The sequence below is a fragment of the Plasmodium vivax genome, chromosome 9, assembly GCF_000002415.2.
Source record: "Plasmodium vivax chromosome 9, whole genome shotgun sequence".
In the NCBI taxonomy this organism is placed as follows: domain Eukaryota; phylum Apicomplexa; class Aconoidasida; order Haemosporida; family Plasmodiidae; genus Plasmodium; species Plasmodium vivax.
This window is the reverse complement of record NC_009914.1, coordinates 1604907-1623344: the sequence shown is the minus strand read 5'-3', so window position 1 is coordinate 1623344 and position 18438 is coordinate 1604907. Positions and strand designations below refer to the sequence as shown.

The 18438-nt window shown below is 45.4% G+C and overlaps 3 protein-coding genes across 3 annotated transcripts; 1 reads left to right on the top strand and 2 right to left on the bottom strand.

The window, feature by feature from the left end:
- Positions 1–162: 162 nt before the first annotated feature.
- On the bottom strand, positions 163–2602 carry PVX_092650 (hypothetical protein, conserved; the record flags this gene model as incomplete). Its single annotated transcript, XM_001615472.1, has 1 exon — positions 163–2602. One exon carries the CDS (start codon positions 2600–2602, stop codon positions 527–529), a length of 2076 nt encoding a protein of 691 aa, XP_001615522.1. The 3' UTR covers positions 163–526.
- A 1220-nt stretch (positions 2603–3822) lies between these two features.
- Positions 3823–10158, bottom strand: PVX_092645 (hypothetical protein; the record flags this gene model as incomplete). Its single annotated transcript, XM_001615471.1, has 2 exons — positions 3982–10158; positions 3823–3863 (listed from the first exon to the last, which is right to left on the bottom strand). The coding sequence occupies exons 1-2, from the start codon at positions 9674–9676 to the stop codon at positions 3823–3825; spliced, it is 5736 nt and encodes a 1911-aa protein (XP_001615521.1). The 5' UTR covers positions 9677–10158.
- Positions 10159–11689: 1531 nt separating this feature from the next.
- Positions 11690–17807, top strand: PVX_092640 (hypothetical protein, conserved; the record flags this gene model as incomplete). Its single annotated transcript, XM_001615470.1, has 6 exons — positions 11690–12148; positions 12318–12518; positions 12723–13398; positions 13511–16045; positions 16263–17616; positions 17783–17807. 6 exons carry the CDS (start codon positions 11690–11692, stop codon positions 17805–17807), a joined length of 5250 nt encoding a protein of 1749 aa, XP_001615520.1.
- Between the last annotated feature and the right edge of the window lie 631 nt (positions 17808–18438).

Sequence of the window (18438 nt, the reverse complement as noted above, 5' to 3'; positions counted from 1 at the left end):
CATAAACGTTTAACAGTCCACAACGTCATACTCTGTAGGGCACAGAAAATGAGGACGCCCCTCCCCCCCGGGTCAGCACTCCTGTCCACATAGCGGTACGGCATTTTTTTCGAACCAAATGGTATCCTCTCAACTGTTCGAAGGATAATTTTTTTTTTTATTGGCAGTTTATGGGAACAGGTTAATCGTTAATGTGACGAACGTGTGCGCGAAAAGGGCAAAAAAAAAAAAATAAAATAAAAAATAAAAAAAAATATAAATTAAAATCGAGATAGAGAGAGAAAACAAAACGTCTGATTAAAACATAGTGCCAACCACTAACCGCTTCCATGCTAACCGCTTTCATGCTAACCCCTTCCACGATAACGCTTTGGCTAATTGGGGGACGCGAAAAGGAAGCTTCTGCCCAAGTTCGCTTCTCCCTTTAAGGTGCGGAGCCATGAGCAACAGGGCGCATACAGCGCGAGTTCATTTGCGGTGATCCACCAACACACTTGCCATTATTAATTACTTCCATGCTCACCTGCTAATTATCGCAAAAATACTCATCGTACTGCTTTTCCAAATAATCGGCATCGTGCCCCTTCCTTTCACGTGTCTGGGGGTTGGCGCTATCTCTATGCTGCCCTTCATAGTAACCATCATTCGTAGGAGGGTAAAAAACCTGATGGTCATTTTTACAGCTCTGTTTTTTTTTGTTTTTTCTTTTTCCCCTGTGGTAGCTATCACGCTGTGGGCAATCCACTTGGTTTATCTCATTTGGAGAGTACTGCCTTCTGCATGGGTCTTCCCCAACTGAATCAGCGGACGAATCTCTCCTCTCGCTTCCATCATTTTTTATTCCGTGACGATCTCTTCCTAATTCACTTTGCATACTTGTGTAACCTTCCCTGTACATGTTAAAATGCGTATCATGGTTGATCGTGTATCCGGGACACTCCCTTTTGCTACTTACGTCCATGTGCTTGTAACTTCTAGGTGAATTTTTCTCCCCATAATTTGTCGCTTTTTTTCTCTGGGTCGTACACATCTGTGGGTCTCTTTTGGCATACTTTTGAAGCGCCTCATTTGGGGTTCCCCGTGAGGATGTACTATAGCAGCTGCTACCACTGCGCATGCTACTGTTTCGCACTTCTGATTTGTTGCTACATTGGGATGGGGGGGTATGTGTGGGATCCTCCCCCTGTGGGTAATCCTCCCTTTTCTTACCTTTTAAATTGACCCTATATTTGGCATTATGGGGATCTACAACTTCGCTACTTCCGTCGCTACTTCCTTCGCTACTTCCTTCGCTACTTCCTTCGCTACTTCCTGTGCTGCCTCTTTCGGTGCTCCCGGAGGATAGCCGCACCAAAGGGGGGCTGCACCCCTGGGGGGGTCTCCCTGGGGCACTGTGCACAGAAGAAAGCGACTCGATGGAGCGAATTCTATATTGCCTTACCTTCACGGTAGTCTTTTTTTTGGGGTCCCACTTTTGGCCCAACCCGTCTTTCGAATTCGATTCTTCGCCACCGCTGTGCGCTTTGCAGTGTCTATAAGCGTGTGTCCTTCCCCCATTTGTGGAGTGCCTAACGTTGTATAATTTAGCTTTAGAATTCCTCTTCCCATGCGCGGTTCCACTGCTGCCCTTTCTGCTGTCCATTTGATGAGCCTGCTTCGTCCTGCACTTGAATATAACCCCCTTGGAGTTTCTCTCACCATTTGAGTAGGTACCACTGGAGTGGCTGGCACGTCTATTGGGAAAGTACCCACTGGGGGAGTACCCCCCTGGGGCACTCTTTTTGGAGACCTTGGCGAAAAACCCTGATGAATCATTCAAATTGGATTCCTCATCCTCCGAAAGGAGGATATTTGCCTCCCCCAAGCTGAGCCCCGTTTTCCCCCCCATGTTGGGTTCCCCCCTCTTCACATTATAATCGTCTACAACGTAAGGAAGGGTAGATACTCTAATGACTGCTCGGGGGACTTGTCTTCGTCGTTGTTTTTCCTTTTCATAAGATTGCAAAAACCCAGTTATAGGTTTCAAATTGAGTTTGTGGAAATCGCTCACTGGGTTGCTCCTAATCTTAAGGGAGTTTTTGCTCCGAAAATAATTCTTGTTCGTCACAGGGATGTATAGGTATTCATTCGGTTGGAATTTTGTAAAATATTTGCTCGTCCAATTGGTAGAGGACCTATGTTTGCACTCTCTCCTATTTTTATAATATTTCTCTTTAATGTTTTCCTTACACCTTTCTATATTTTCGAGTAGCTTCGACTGTTTCCCCCAATTCCACCACCCCAATTTGAAGCAATACCTATCAGTGTCGTAGTTAATGCACGGGATCGTTTTTTCTCTCTGGCGATTAAAAACCGTTTTGATTGAAATTTGCTCCACATTTTTGCCTCCCTTCGTTTCGGGCGTCGACTTATGCTTTACATTTATGAAGCTGCGTTGGTCCCCGTTCGGTCTGCTCTGTTGTTCTTCTTCTTCCTCTTCTTTTTCACACCTTTTGGCTTTGGCTTCGCCTCTGGGGAGGGGGCTCCCACCAGTCCTCTTTGTTTCATCCCAATTTGGTGATACTACACTTTGGCGGTACAGGCTAACCGAATGGGGAATCATTCCTGAGTGTCCACCTTCCCGTTGTGCGTGAAAAAATGGGGTGTAGCTGGATGGCGGATTTTCTTGGGGAAATAATCCCCTGTTTGCGTCTCCCCTACGGAATGGACCTTTTCTCTGCAAATTGTTACCTCGTGGGGGGTCCATTCTTACACTTACGTGAAAGTTGTTTGGATTTCCTACAAATGTTTTTTTCTCAATCTGGTTGCCTCGGGGTCTTCCTTCAGTTCTGGCATCCCCTAAACTTACCTGCCAAGCGGGTTGTTCCATACAACCCCTATTCTCCTTTTTGCCTACCTCTCTAGGTATATTTTTACCTTTTTTTTTCCCCACCTTATCAGGTATGTTTTTCCCTCTTCTGTGTCTTTCCCCGGTTGGTATGCTCCCCCCAGTCAGTGGGACTTTCACCCCGATTTGGAAGCGGCGTGTCGATTTGTCGCCACTTTCAGCGGATGGGGATGTCGCTTCCCTTTTGCTTCTACCCCCGTTGGAGAAGCAACAGGGAGACAATCTTAAATTTTCTTCCTTTTCAGTTGTGCACACCTTCGAGGGATTCCTTTTTAGGGGGGGGTTATTTTGCCCCTCCAACGATCTGTCACAGGAGAGTCCCAACTTGGTCCGTCTTTTCCCCTTTGCCCTTTGCTTAAACGTATGACTACTGCGCGGGGTGGACCCCCCTGCTTCGCTCCTATCTCTGTACGCTACAGTTATGTTTCTCTCTCTAGGTATGCCCCTATTTATGCCTCTATTTATACCCCTATGTATACCCCTATTTATACCCCTACTTTTATCCGTTTCTTTGGAAGAGTCCCTGTCCCATCCGGGGAGTTCCCCCCGTGCGCTGTTATCATTGGAGGGGGGGAAATGCCCTATGCGCTGTTGGCCCCCGTCCAACCGATTACCGCTTGGCTTAGGCCAACCGTCGGCGGTGTTCCTACAATTTAGGAAAAATGCGTCGCACTTCTTCGCCTCCTCTGCTGGTGTGAAGCGTGTTCTGCAATTACTTCCACCAGTGCCACTTCTTCCCCCGCTGTGGTGCTCCCCAGGGGTGTTCTCTTCCTTTTTTGGGTGCAATTTACCGCTTGACGGTATGCGCTCACTTGAGCTTTTTTCAATCTGCGCCTCGTGGTCCAACTTTGCGGCACTAAGGGAGGGAACAGCTCGCATCGCCTCTTCTCCGTCCACCGGTGAGGTGCTGCGCTTTTCTGTTTCCTTTTTCAAATTTACACACAAATCGGAAAATGCAATCGATTTTTTGCTTTCCCTATTGTGGCCATTTAAATTGAAAAAATTGTTGCAAACACGACCCTTTTGAAACGCGTCCACATGTGCACAGTTATTTTTTTTTTCTTTTTTTTCCCCACCGCGGAGCGGATGCACACCACTGGTTGGGTGATCCTTTTGCGATTTTTTGTGAAAATGGTTTTCCACATTTTTATCGCTTCGTTCGTCTTCATCACCGTGTGCGTCTTTATTTTTCTTTTCGTCCAAATGGCTGCCACGCGTCTGGTAAACGTTGTTGTCGTCTTCCCCCTCGTGGCTATTTTCGCACCTTGCAGTTCTGTTGCGCAGTTCTCCCCCTTTATTTTTTTCCCCGCTAAATTGACTTTTCCTCATGAGAAAATCACTGACCATTTTTTCCTCCACATGAGTTAACTTTTCAAATTCCCTTTCCATCCTCTTCAATTTGCTTATTTTTTTTTGCTCAAAATATTCCAGCTTAAAAATCGCACTTCTTACAATGGCGATGAGTTCTTCATCCTTTTCGCCTCTTTCTATGGCCCTCAAAATGAAGGACATTAATTTCTTCTTTTTTGAGGAAAATCCGTTTAATTTGTTTGCCTCATCCTGTATGCCCCTTTTCAGCACTTTTCTTTTTCTCCTTATTTTGCGGAGAACTGCGTGGCTATGTAGAGTTGTTTTTTCGCCTGAACAGTCAGGTGAATTGTTTGCCATCTTCATGAAGGAGGAGTCCTCTACCACATCATCTTCATCTTCGTCCCACTTGGAAATGAAACTTTTCTGCGCAAATAATTCTCCCGTATGTAAGTTTCCCTCCATGTCACTTTTGGGCATGTCCTCGTCCATCACATGTCCAATTCTGTCTGCTTCTCCCCTTCCACTGTTGCGTTTTTCCTCGTTATCTCCATTTCTGGGAGGAGGGTTTTCCCAGCCACAAGTTTCTGAGGGGGAATTTCCCTGTGAGTTGGCACGTCTTCCATTTTGTAACTCGTCTAAATGGTCAACCTGTAAGGCGCTCCTTTCTTCTTCCCCAAAAGGTTCTTCCTCATATTCATTGTAAATACCATTTGGGTCACTCGTGATGACGTTTCCTTTATGAGGAGGATCATCAGTGGGGCTATTTTCTTCATAATACTGTGCAGACGCATTAACATTTCTATCATTTTCACCGGATATGTTTTCTTCTGTGTTTGTACTGACGCCTAGTTGGGGCTCCTCCCATTGGAAATATTCCCCCGCTGGGGTGTAACTGCTTTGAATTTCTCCCTCGTCAAAATTGCCAGCGTGGTCGCTATTGCCATGATTGCTCTCCTTGGGTTTGCCTCTATGGGGGGTCTTCTCACCGACGTCAATACTTTTACCAATGCTGTGTGGAACAGTACCCCTCTCGACACTACCCCTTTCGGTGTGTTCCATCCCATTCGCACCCGCTTCCTCACTCAGATCTCCGTAAAAGGCAGTAAGACCCATTTGACCCTCCGTCAGGCAGATTCCTCCGTCCTCATTCCCATCATCGCTTCTGGGGGGAACTCCTTTTCGCACCACTTCACTATCAGTTGTTTTATTTTTTTTTCTTAAAAATCCATCTTTGCAATTTTTGCACCTGTCCAAACATTCTGAGTACCTACCACAGTGACACCTCCTGCAGTGTTGCTCAAGCATTGCCTCGCCGACTCCCCATCCGTTTGAAATAACTTTTCGAAGAAGTGCACTCTGCTCATGATTGCCATTCCAACTGCGGCCCAAAACTTTGTTGTACTCGCGTAGTACCCCCTTTGCAAATTTTATCTTTTTTAGAAGCTCCAAATCGTTGTTATCGTCTACGCACTTTTTCTGTAGAAAACTCATATGCGTTTTTAGCAGCTTTTTAAAATGATTATGATAGTTTTTAATGCTTTGTTTCAGTTCTTCTTCGCAGGAATCGCTAACACTGCTGCGTTCTCCTGTCGATTGAGGGCCTGAACTAGCCACCGTCACGATTTCATTATCTGGACAATCGCACCTACTGTTTTGTCGTTTTTTTCTCATCTTCGCCATTCCGTTAGAGCCCCTTATTTGGTAATTTTTTATTCCATTTGGCGATACTGCCCTGATCGTTTCTCCGTCTAATGTGCAACCACTCATTAGATCATCGTCGGTGGCTTGACTGCTGCAGTAGTGGTTGTCCTTACTCGGCTCGTTTCTATTCTTTGATGAAAATGAGAATACGCTTTCGTTCGACGGGCGCACATGACTTTCGTCGTCGTCCTCCTCTTTCTCCTCCTGCGCCTGCACCTGCTCAATTGTGTTTTCTCCCCTACCATCACCCTTGCCATACGAAACGTGTGTAGGTGCGCCAGTTTCAGCTATGCTGGATGGCCCCCCACTTTGCAATTCTCCGCCGAGCATAAAAATGTGGTCACCACTGCAATTAGTGCGCTTTTCAAAAGGTAAATCCTCCTCCATTCTCCGCTTATTTTCTTCCATTTTGATTTCGTTTTTTATGCTACCTCCAATTTGACCTAACCAATGGTTACTCGAATGGAGAGGGCCTAATTCGTTTGCATCTAAAGCCAAAATGGAACCCCTTCTTTTGGGAGGGGAGCAAATACGTTCTACGCTCTTTTTATCTATTTTGCAACCATTTAAGTGGACAGGGTGTTCCACACAATTTTTCGTTTTTTTTTCTTCTCCTTTGTCAGGCAATTTATTAGTTCGCTTAGCTGCTTTATCGAAGATGTGCTTACTACTTAGTCTTTCCGCGGGGAACTTTCCACACTTGGATTTAATATCCACTTTTGTTCTATCGATAGAGAAGTGATGTGTCTGGGTGTCCAGAGGATCACTTGTGGGGCCAGCTTTTGAGAGATCCTCATCCGAGTCATCAAATTTATTCGTCCCTTTTCCTCCCCACATGGACGAAGTTAGCCTATTATTTGAGTTTTCCATTTTTCTGTTCCCATCGATGCTGTTCCTAGACTTTCCAGATTTGTCCCCTTTTCCAGAGCAGCTCAGATGGTTCTTCCCACCTGTTAGCTTCGATTTGGCACATTCTTGTAGGGCTAATTTTTTGGGCCCTCCTTCTACCTCCATCTCTACACATGTATAGTCCTTCTTCGTTCTTTTCTGCTTCCCAGCTTGTCTACCCGTTTGAGGTTCTCCATTTGATCGCACCCCTTGGATTGTTGCGTTCGGGTGCTGTCCCAGATGGTGCCGCTTCGTCTGCTTCTCCTGCCGCTTTGCCTGCTTTTCCAACCCTGCTCTGCCCTCGCCGCCGTGAATGTCTCCCCCTAGGCACTGGTCCACTTGCTCGAACAAGCTCTTCGCCCGCCTGTCGATCTTTTTCTTGCCCTTCTTCATATCCGAATTTAAGGTGGAAATGCTTTTCAGGAAATTTCTATTCTGTTCGATGTTGTGCAGAACGGATTCGAGATGGTTCTCCTTTTCCTCACATGAACTAGCTGACCCATTCGAGTAGGCCATGCCAAATATATCACAGGGCAGGAATTTCTTTTCCTTCCCCTTATGACTGCCAATGGCCCTATCGCATAGGTTCTCCACCTCCATGGTATTGCTGAACGGGTCTATACATGGTGAATGGGTCCTTTTTGGGTTCATTCCATTTGTGGGTACAAAATTCTGCTTAGGGGTGCTTCCTCTAGGGATAGGATCATAGTTAGTTCTATCCAATTGGGGGAAACGAAGTAAACCCTCGTCACTCGGGAAAAAAATTTTTACCCTACATTTTGAAGAATCATTCTTTGCGCAGTGTGAGTAGGTTCCACGAGATTCATATTTGAAGGGGATACATTTTCTGTCCGAATTAGGGTCTACAAAAATGATCCCTTCCTTTTTCTTGCAAGAATTGTGTGGCACATTGTTCTGTTTCTCCCTCATATGTTTATAACATTGTTGGTTGGATTTTTCTAAATTTGCATTCCCACTTGAGCAGTCAGTGTCTGTTCTAGAGTGATCCCCACTGCCAACCAGATTTGTTCTCCCCCTTCTGTACAAACTCAATTTTAAGTGTATCTTACCCGGATTATGCTTTCCTTTTTTTACCTCCCTTACATTTTTTACACTCCTTAAATGATTGCCCTCCCCTTTCGCGTTGTCCCTCATCTGTGTACTTCTTGGGGATGTCCCCCTATCTTCGTATTTGCCCCCATGCTGTTTTTCTCCTTCATCGTCCTTGTTAGAAAAGAAAAATTGTTCCTTTTCTGGACAACACGAATTGTTTGTTTCTACTAGGGTACGTTCACCCGATTCGGATGTGCTGCTCCTGCAAAGGTTTAAAACGCTATTGATTCTATTTTCAGTCCATGCGGGGTGGTCCCTTCTTCTCGCTCCCCCAATTACAGACGATTCTAATATGGTCAGGTAATTCCTCAAGTTAGCGACCCTCCGGTTAATTTCTCCCCCGTGTGTCTCCAACTTTGCGTAATAACTCAGCAGACTTCTAACTGCGTAGATATTTTCATCCACTTTGTGAAATCCACTTTTTAGATACTCCATTTTTTCATTCGGTTGTGCAAAATATTCTGACCCGTTCAGGCGTTTTAATTGGGCATAAATAAATTCGCTAGCTGTTCTGTACTTCTTAAAATTGCTGGAAATGTACAAAAAGTTTAGCTCAAAGGGGAGGCAATTCACCCCCGTGGGGCTTCCTCTTAAGGGAGGCAGTTTGTACAAACTGGACAAATAGCTAATTATAAGTGAGTGCTCTTTTTCGCAGGTCAATTTTGGGTCTCTTCGGCGATGCGCGTCTCCTCTCCTTTTTAAGAAGAGCTCGCAGAAGCGGGAGAGGAAGGCTTCTAAGGAGTCCGCCCCTTTCACGTTGTTAACTACGATGATGGTTACGGAGCAGGTGGAAACGGGCGCCTTGTTACAAATGGGCGATTTGCTGCCTACGCCGGAATGGCTTCCTCCACCGGAATGGCTCCCCCCACTGGACACGTCTAGACCCCTCCCCGGCGCCATCTCCGCGCCGAACTCAACAACCTCGTAGGTCACCTCATCGCGCAAGCCCCCCCGGGATTTGCCCCTCCCTTTTCTACATAGCATTTTAAAGACATGCCGTATATTCTCCCCACTTAGGTACACCTTTCTCACAGCACTGGGGTCCCACTCCCCCTTACTTCTCCTCTTCGTGTGTCTCCTTCGGTACTTTCCGTTTTTCTTTCCTTTTACAAAACTGTCAACATTAAAGCGGGTATTCGAGTTAGCCAGTCGGTTATCTTCCCACTGGGTGAACATCCCGCAGGGTTTTCTTGCCTCCCTTTTTTCTGAGTGCCCACCATGGGAAGGTTCTTTTTTTTGATGATATTCATCCCTTTCAGCTTCTGAGGGGCATCCACTGAAGGGTCTAACCTCCTTGTGAGCTCTCCTCGTGCTGCTAACCCAGTCGTCGTCTCCGCTCTCACATCCCAAACAGATGCCAACGTCGACCATGTTGCTCTGAGGAAGGATATACCTCTTCAATTTATCATTCACCCTATTTCTGACAATTTCAAAATGGCTGAACGTGATAAGGAGTTTACAGTTGGACCGATTGACATGCACCAAATCGTTGATGAGGTAGAAAAGAATCCCAGAGGATGTGTTTCCATCCCCTACAGTTAACATGGCTGCGTCCTTCTCCTGATTGCTAAAAACAATCAATAAGTTATTCACCCCATCTGCTAAATTCCTTATCCTCTTTTTAAGTATATCATTGTAAATCTTCAAATTGGATATTTTCTCTCCATACATTTTGGTCAGAATTAGTTCCCTTTTTAAAAATTTCTTTTCTTCCAGTCGGTCATTGTCTAATTGGGAAGCAGGGAAAAAACGCCCATAGCACTTAACGGTATTCATGGCACATGGTTTTTCCTTCTCTTGTGAAAAATGCGGCTATGCTAGCGGCACTTTGGTTGTCCCTATGTTTAGTGCGGATGTGGACAGCTCCTCAGATAAAGAAGTACGCGCTTCGACTCTTCCCCCTTTTTCTCAGTTCCAGGAAGGGTTGCAGCGGAGGCACGAAAGGGAAAGGGGCGGCATACAAAAAGAAAGTATAAAAAAAAAAAAGATACCGTTCAAAAGAGGGGACAAAACAGGACAAACTTAGCAATCTCGCGGATGTAACTCGCACTGCTGCGAACCTCTATGTGCTCAACAAAGGCCTACCCCCTCCGCCACTTCCTTCTCGCAGCGAAGCGGCACAGAGGAGGTATCCCAAGACAACTATTTTTAAACAAAGTCAGTCGCGGCGAAAGCGTTTTATGAGCGAAAAACAAAAAGAAAAGAAAAACGCTTTAGTTTTTCTCCCTGAAGTGCTGTTTCGCACGGGTGAAGTGTGTTTTATTAGCGTTTTTTTTTTTTTTTTTTTCTTCCATCGTTTGGCCCATTGCTCACATTTCCCCGTTCAACATTTCGCCCTTTTCTTCCCCACCCGATCGAATCACGTTTCCCCTTCATCACCCTGACTCAGCTGTTGTCCTTATGTCCCTCTCGAAAGCAACGTACATTTTGGAGCTGAACTTTTAGACTACTTTTGGCTCGTTTTGCTTTTACGACCCCCTCGCCGTCTACACACAGGGGAATACGCACCCGATTTGGCCCTACGCAAATGAGCAGATAATCGAAAAGAACGCTTCTTGGCTTCCCCCATTTGGAATTTATCTTTTTTCACCCCTAATTGTACGTTTAAGCGGCAGTATATGCTACCACTCATGCGCTGCTTATGTATGCCCCTTTTTACTCCCTCCACAAATGCGCCCTCAATTTGTCAACCAGAGGTCGCAAAAATGGTGCGCCCGGTGAACAGGCAGAATGACCACAACACATAACGAAGCAGAAATTTCGAGGCACAGACGAACTGTCCTTACATGGCAAATGAGAGGAAAGCGACTAAGCAGCTGCACCAGCATGTGAATTTGTCTGCACAAGTTTGACCATAAGGGGGCGTTTAGCAAAAAAAAAAAAGGGAAAAATGCCATTATTCGCCAAATGAGCACTTGAAAAAAAAGTTACAGTTCGGGGTGATCCTTTTAAAGCGTAATAAACGTTAAGAAGGTATAATATCAAAATGAAACAAATGAGTAGTGCCTCCTCCCTAGGATCGGCCTACTTTGCCGCAGTGTGTAATTGAATGACTCTGCCCCCCTGTTTGTTCACTTCTTTGGCCCTTCACCAACTCGCGTGTAATAGTTTGTAAATTTGTCCATCCACGAAATGACAATCACATAAGCATGATCCAAGAATTCTTTTTTTTTTTTTTTTTTTCCCGTTGAGTTCCCCAATTTGGCGCTTACACGGTTAAAAGCGGGCGTGGTTCTTTACGCTAGCAGTGTGTCGTACCCAGGTTAACAATCCAGTAGGGGTAATCTCATGTGCCTACTCGTTGCTACCCCATTTCTCACCTCAGCGCACGCCATCTCTTTATGATCCACTCCCCTTTTTTTACAGCTCAAGCAAATTTGCATATAATTTTCCCCCCACTTTAGCCTTACCACCAGGGATGTACCCCCACTCCCATCAGATTGTTACAAACACCCACTCCCGTGTCCCCATTTCACCTTCTCAAAGAAGACCAAATAGGCGAACTGGGGTTTCACAGAACTGGCAAGTGGGCTAACAAAATAAAAATGTGGGCAGATATTCCCTCAAACCAGGCATCAAACGTGAGAAAATTCCTTCGAAGAAGCTGCACGCGGGGTAAACGTGGGGAAAGCCCTTCCCTCCAGACGCGCTCACACATTACGAAGTGACCCACCAATTGGAAGTAGCAAAGCTGAACAGGACAAGGAAGCATAACCCTAACCCTAACCGAACATATACTAACATAACCCTAACCCTAATTTGGCATAACCCTAACCCGCAGCCCCCGAAATGATAAAAAAGATACTGAACAACCTGAACATCTCAAACGAAGAAAAGGATGACAATTTCAGCCACAGCGAAAACATTTTAAACCTAATCGAAGGAATAATTATACACGAAAATTCCTACTGGAAATATGTGAACATATTAAACGAATTAACAACGCTATGTTATGAGGACCCAGTGAATTTTCGGAAATTTTTTTTTGTAAAAAATGAAAATGTCGAAAAAAAGAAAAAGACGGCTAGCCAAATATTGGACAGAATATTAATCGTCGTTGAAAAATATGAAGACGCGAGGAGCACATTTCTTTACGCAATTGCCAAGTTAATATTTATCAATGCCTTCGATCTGAACGTCGAAATTGTGCGCACCCTCTGCGACTTGGCGCACAACGAGGAATACAAGTATGACGTGCACTCGGTCTTCGAGGAGATCGTGGCGGCGGCGATGCTGAACTCGGCCGAGGTGAGCAGGGACAACACGAAGGAGTGCCCATTTGTTCTCCCACACGTAGTTGTTTCTTCGCGATGCGGTCTACCGAACCATGCCGATGCGACTCATTTGGAGTGACCACTTTCTCGATGGGTTATTCACCCACACACACACATACGCACTCTTTTTTTTCCCTGCATAGAAAGAAACGCTGAAGAACATTTTCAGGGGACTACAACACATGCCAAGGGATAAAGCGATCGCGCGAAGCTTCACCAGTTGCATACATAAAGTCATCAAGCTGTTGCGGGGCTCCTTTGATGAGCACATCTTGGGATTCCTCTCCGTGGCGACGCTGGACCGGCACAACTGCCTAATAGCCTATGACGAGGGGCTCCTGAAGGTGCGTTGCTTTGGTTGAGCGGTCCGCTTTGCGGTCCGTTTGCGGTCCGTTTGCGGTCCGTTTGCGGTCCATTTAGTGGGTTGCCTGACGGATAAGCTTCTTTTTTCCCTCCCGCGCATACATTACAATACGCACGCACATGTATGCATGCATAGGTACATGCGTGCCCCACACGAACGCCCGCGTAGCACCGCCGTCCCGCAGATCCTCACCGCGGAGATGACCAAACGGGAGGAAGACGACTTCGAAGAGGCGCCGCCCCACCTCGAGACGGTGTACCGAATAGTGCAGCAACTCAGTGGGAACCACGTTAAGCACTGCGCCATGCTGGTAAAGGAAAAAATGCACCTAAATTTCTACTTCAAGAAAATCAAGGAAATAATAAAAAAGGATTTTATGATTCATTTTTCAAAAAAAAAATCCATCTTTTGCAATATAATTCTCAATACAATAAATAATATCTGCACATTTGAGAAGGAAATTCTATTCGAGTTGTGTAACTCTCACCACTTAATCGATCTGCTTCTAATTGGCATTAAAATGGAGATGAGCAACCCCTATTTTTTAAGCGCATCATTGGCTGGGTTATTACTAGTATTAAAAAATGAAGAGCTGTACAAGAGGAACATTGCGTATATCTTAGAGAACACGAAGGATTTGAAAATAGTGCTGCCCTTTTTGTTTGGACAGAAATATAACTCCATGCTCCGTTACTACCACAAGGCAGATGGGGAAGTAGAAGTGTACCTACACGATGTCGTCAAGCATACGCTTGACATTTTCGCTTTTTTCTTTTTGAAGGACGTAGATAAATTCGCCATCAAGGTGAAGAAGGGGTTCAGGGACAGCGACATAAACTACTACTTGCTCGTCTGCCTCGGTGAGTCTTCGCGCCGATCAGGGGCACACGGGGTTTATTGCGCCTTAGTTGCGACGCGTCTGCCGCTACACCTCCGCTGCTACACCACCGTTACACTACTCCTTCCCCACAGAAAGCCAAAACGAAGACGTGGTGATCCGCCTCCTCAGGTGCATCCACCTCATCCCATTCGACGACTGCAGGTCCATCGAGTTCCACAAAATCTTCTTCCTCCTGCGTGAAAGGGAAATCACGCTGAACGAAAAGTGGAAGGAGATCTACTACTACTGCGTCAAGATATACATAAAGGTAATCAAAAATGAGGAAATTTCCAAAATTGTAGAGCAGTACAAATTCGAGGACACCCTTACGGGCATTATGCGCATCATGAATCAGTTCCTCTTGAGGGCGGTTATCCTCCACAGGAAAAACGATTTTGTGATCACAAAATGGAGGAAAGCCTCTCGGGGGGAACACGACGAGTACGTAGGATGTGAAGCGGACGATAGGGACCCAGAGGCGTACGCAAAAGTCGATTCAGATGATGGCGAAATTGACTTGAACAAGATAACGGTGGAGTTACTACGTACTTGCTCGAGATATCCCCCCCTGAGATATTTCATGAGAAACAACTCGGTGAGCTATTACTTTATAAACGTCCTGACAAATGAGGACAGCCTGTTTAGCGAGATAAACATAGATTACGACATTTTAATCGAACGGACGTGGTGTTCCAGCATTGAAAACATTTTCAAAGCGTTGGTCAAAAATAACATTTCAAAGGATAAAAAAATATGTTTGCGTCTACTAATCAACGTGGCCGACATGTTCAGTGGCTACTTTTATCAGTTCAACACAGACACGCATTGCAACATTTTCGATTTATGCATTCTGGAAGAAAGACACTGGAAGAGGAAAAAAATTCTGCAATATTTTTACCTGATGAATAGCGCCGACCTTGAGGATTACAAAAAGCAGCTACACACATTCGTCAAACTTTACATGACCAATTTGTACACCTTACTGGACGTGTTTGTCGAGAATAATATCTTCGCCGAATTGAAGAAAGAGCAACGGGAAAACTACTTCCCGGGGGTGCTAAAGTTTAACAAATTGAAATATGAAAAAAAAATTTCCAAATTAAAATTAAAGGAAAAGGAAATCAGATCGAAAATGCGACCTGAACAAATGGAGAGAAGGGATAACAAGTCAGGCACTCCTCTCTTTGATGAACTGCAAAAAATTAAGGGCAAAAAGAAGAAACTCTTTTTGTGGCTACACAATAATAACTTCCAACAAACGTTTGACATTTCCCTCGTGGATGATGACATCGAGTGTAATCTTGAGCACATGTTCGAAATGCCCAAAGTGGTGAAGAAAAAAAAAACGATTCGCCCTGGGCGGGGAAATGCCTACCATGGGAAAGACCCGCCTGATGTTACAATTTTGAAAAGGGAATCACCTGACGGGTCTCTGGACGATTCACTTACTGGGGATCTCAAAAGTGTCAACAATGGTGCAAGTCAAATGGAAGGGGAAACACCTCAAACGGGGAATTTCTCCCCCCTTGGTGTAGAACATGGTGATAGTGGAAAAATCCGTGGGAGGGACTCCTCCAGCAGTGAACCCTCCCAGCGTGATGACGACTCCTCAGCCTCCTCCCTCGCAGAGGAAAACCCAAACGAAACGGTCTTAGACAAAATCGCCTGCGAACTCTTGTCCTTTGACAAGGAAAAGATTTATGAGCAGAAGAGTAACCACTTGAACGCACTCCTATTTAGCAAGAGAGGCCTTTTTGTAAATTGCAACAAAGGGCAAATAAATGTGGCCCACATTTTGCACACATTCTTGCGCATATTTTTCAGCATCATAATAAATAACGTAAACAGTAATGAACATGAGCACTACCTACGGGTGAAAGAATTTTTTTTAAAAACGACTGTCCTGAAGACGATGATAAACCTCTTAGCGCAATGCAGTTTTTACGATTGTAGCGTGTATGCACATTTCTTCCGTTTGTATAGCGAAATTTTGAAGCAAAATTTGACGGCAGTGGAGTCCATGGACATGTTAATTTTTTATAACATTTTTTTCTACTACTGTAAATTGCTCAGTAGAGAATTTATTAACAAACTTATCAATGAGGAATATGTCCTTTCGGACAAGGAGCAATATTTTTACGCAGAAAATTGTCAGCTTTTTTATTATTTTACGCAAAAAATTATTTATATTCAATTTTCCCACTACAGCGAAATTCAGAAATGGTGTGTGGACTGTTGCTTGTTCTTTTTCTTTTATAAAAATAACATTCTTCTGCTGCTGTACCTGTTTATATACATAAATAGCGTCCACCACGGGTCCGTCTACGCCTCCTATATTTACCACAAGAGAAATTTTACCTCCATTCATATCATCTTCTTCTACACGCTGTTCACCCTATCGTACTTGATGTGCTTTTCCAAAAAGTTGAAGTACTTTATTTTGTACTTTGTCAATTATAAGAAGTACATTCACAAGATCCTCTTCAGGAGGTCCGTCGTGCACGCCCTTTTTCTCTACCACAAGCTGATATACTTGCGGATCGTCCTGCAGAACCAGCTGTCTCTGGAGAGGCGCGCCCCCGCGCAGGTTTACCACATTTCCCCGGTGATCTACGTGCGGGAGAACGGTAGGGTGTGGCCGCGAGGTGTGGCAGTTAAGGCGAACCAGCTAAGGTGCCGCAGCTCAGGCGAACGCTTCGCCGCAAACCGGAAAAACTGCCCCATGGGGGCGGTCAAATGGCAGATGGTGATCACTCCCCCCCGATGAGTCGCTCCATTCACATTCAAACTTCACCAATTCGTTCGAGTGCACACCCCGTTATACTGCCCTCCCCCCCCGTGCAGCCGTCGAATGGTACTTCCTAGCAATCGGACTGGACAAATACTACCTCGTGTATATCCCAGACAACTTTGAAGAAAACATAACGGAACATAAGGACATCAAACTGGTAATCCACTCGGAGAAAAAATACGCAGACATAACCAGAATATGCCTGACCAAGCACAGTGATAACTTTTTCGTTTTCGGTTACATAAGTCATGAGGATGATAAGAGCTACGAATTGTATGACCTGTTCATAAGTGTTAACAGACACTTTCGAGATGAAATAATTTCCTACGCGCAATTTTTATCCGGGGGGAGTCTCGAAACAAAGGTGGATTTGGTGCAGGACACTGTGTTTGCAAATAACCTCAAAAGGTATATGAACGTGCGGAACATTATTATAACGTCTTTTGCGTATAAGGAGGTGAAACAAAGTGGGTACTCCAAAGGGAGGAGAAAAGCGGGGGGAAAAAGGAGGGACAACCTAGGCAGTGATGAGCAGCTGCATGGATGGTCAGATAACCAACCAGATGGAGGATCGCTCCAGTCCGAACCCTCTTCAGACCTCCGTTATAGCGAGTCTAGTGGCACAGTCAACCGTTTTGAAGAGGCACAATCTTCCGGAGCCGAGTCGAACGAAGAACAGTTTAACATTTTTAGGAGAAACACATACAGCACGAAAAAGCGCAAACTCTTCTTTTTCGTTTTGACGAAAAATCATTTATACATTTTTAAATTGAATTTTAAAAAATGGTTATGTTTAAGTCCTTTCGTCGATGGAGAAAAGGATGACATCCACCTTTACGTTGAGTCCAGCCAAGACAGTGCAGAAGAACCCACCAGGGGAAAAAAAAAAATCTTTACCAATGAGAAGATATATTTGAATAATTTCTTGGGACTCTGTGCCAGTCCTACTGACGATCAGAACGTTGCCTTTGCCAGGAAGTGTGCAGTCCGGAACACCATCAAACATGTCTACTCGTGTAACAACACGGAGTATACGAATGAGCACGTGGTGCTGTCGACAAACACGTCCACCACGCAGACTGACGCGCAGAGCGACGGTCATTCGGATGATCAGCGAGACGGTCACCCAAACGGCGAAGCTCCGATGGGTGGGCAGCACTACGAACATAACCAGAGGTACCTATCTGCAAACAAACCCTTCCTAAAAATTGTGCACAAATATAATAACGAAAATTTGAGCAAAATTAAATTTGTTAACAATTACGAAAGTGTAGTGGCGCTCAGCTACAAAGTCAAGCATGGGGAGTCTCCGGAAAAAAAAATTAAAATCATCATGTTTGACGATTATACGCGGGAGCTTTGGAAACGTTCTCTGGCACTTTCGCTCAACATACAAATGACTTCCTCGTACGTGCATTTGGCCAGCGATTGGGGGAGGCCAATTTGGAGATGCGAACTGGCGGGATGGTCTACCCTTCCCGACTTCCCCCTCGCCGAGCCGCAACCTTTTCGCGCCCGCTTCACTGCAACCGCGCCCGTTTCATTCCCCCCATTTTTTTTTCCTTACCTTCAGGGAGTGGCTACGAAAATGGACATGACCGCTCTGCCAAAGACTTCACTCGGGACTGCAGATGCGCACCAGGAAAAGGAACACCCCCGCGGTCTGGCCCCGCTCTGCCGCCTCCCCTCTTCCATATTCAGCCCTTTTGCGGCGGGCATGTGGTACACACGTCACCGTTCCGGACCACACCTCATCTTTTAGCTAAACGAAAAGAGCGTGCTCCCCTCTCGAACTTCTTAACATTTGCAGAAATGTAAAAATGACTTAAAAAAAAATGGGGGTTCGTAAAAATGGGTGAGGAAATGCAGACGCTCGACTGGGCTCGGCTCGGCTGAGCTCAGCCCAGCTCGGCCCGGCTCGACCCTTGCGCCCGCCGGAGAGACGGAAGAAATACTCAAACCAGGAGCACAAATCGGGACTAAAACAAGGGACGCAGCGCGGATAGGCGGCACGCAGGGGGGTCAGCGAAAAAGGCGAAGCGCAAAGGGAAAACGCATGCGGATCACCCACGAGCGAGCATAAATAGGCAAATACATCAATAAAATTCAAAGACAAATAAAAAATTGGGGGGCCCACGGATGGTACGGGCTCAACGCCCTATGCGACAGAATGGAACGGCATCAGCTTCAACTTCAGCTTCAGTTGGGTGGGGAAAAACACAGGGTGAC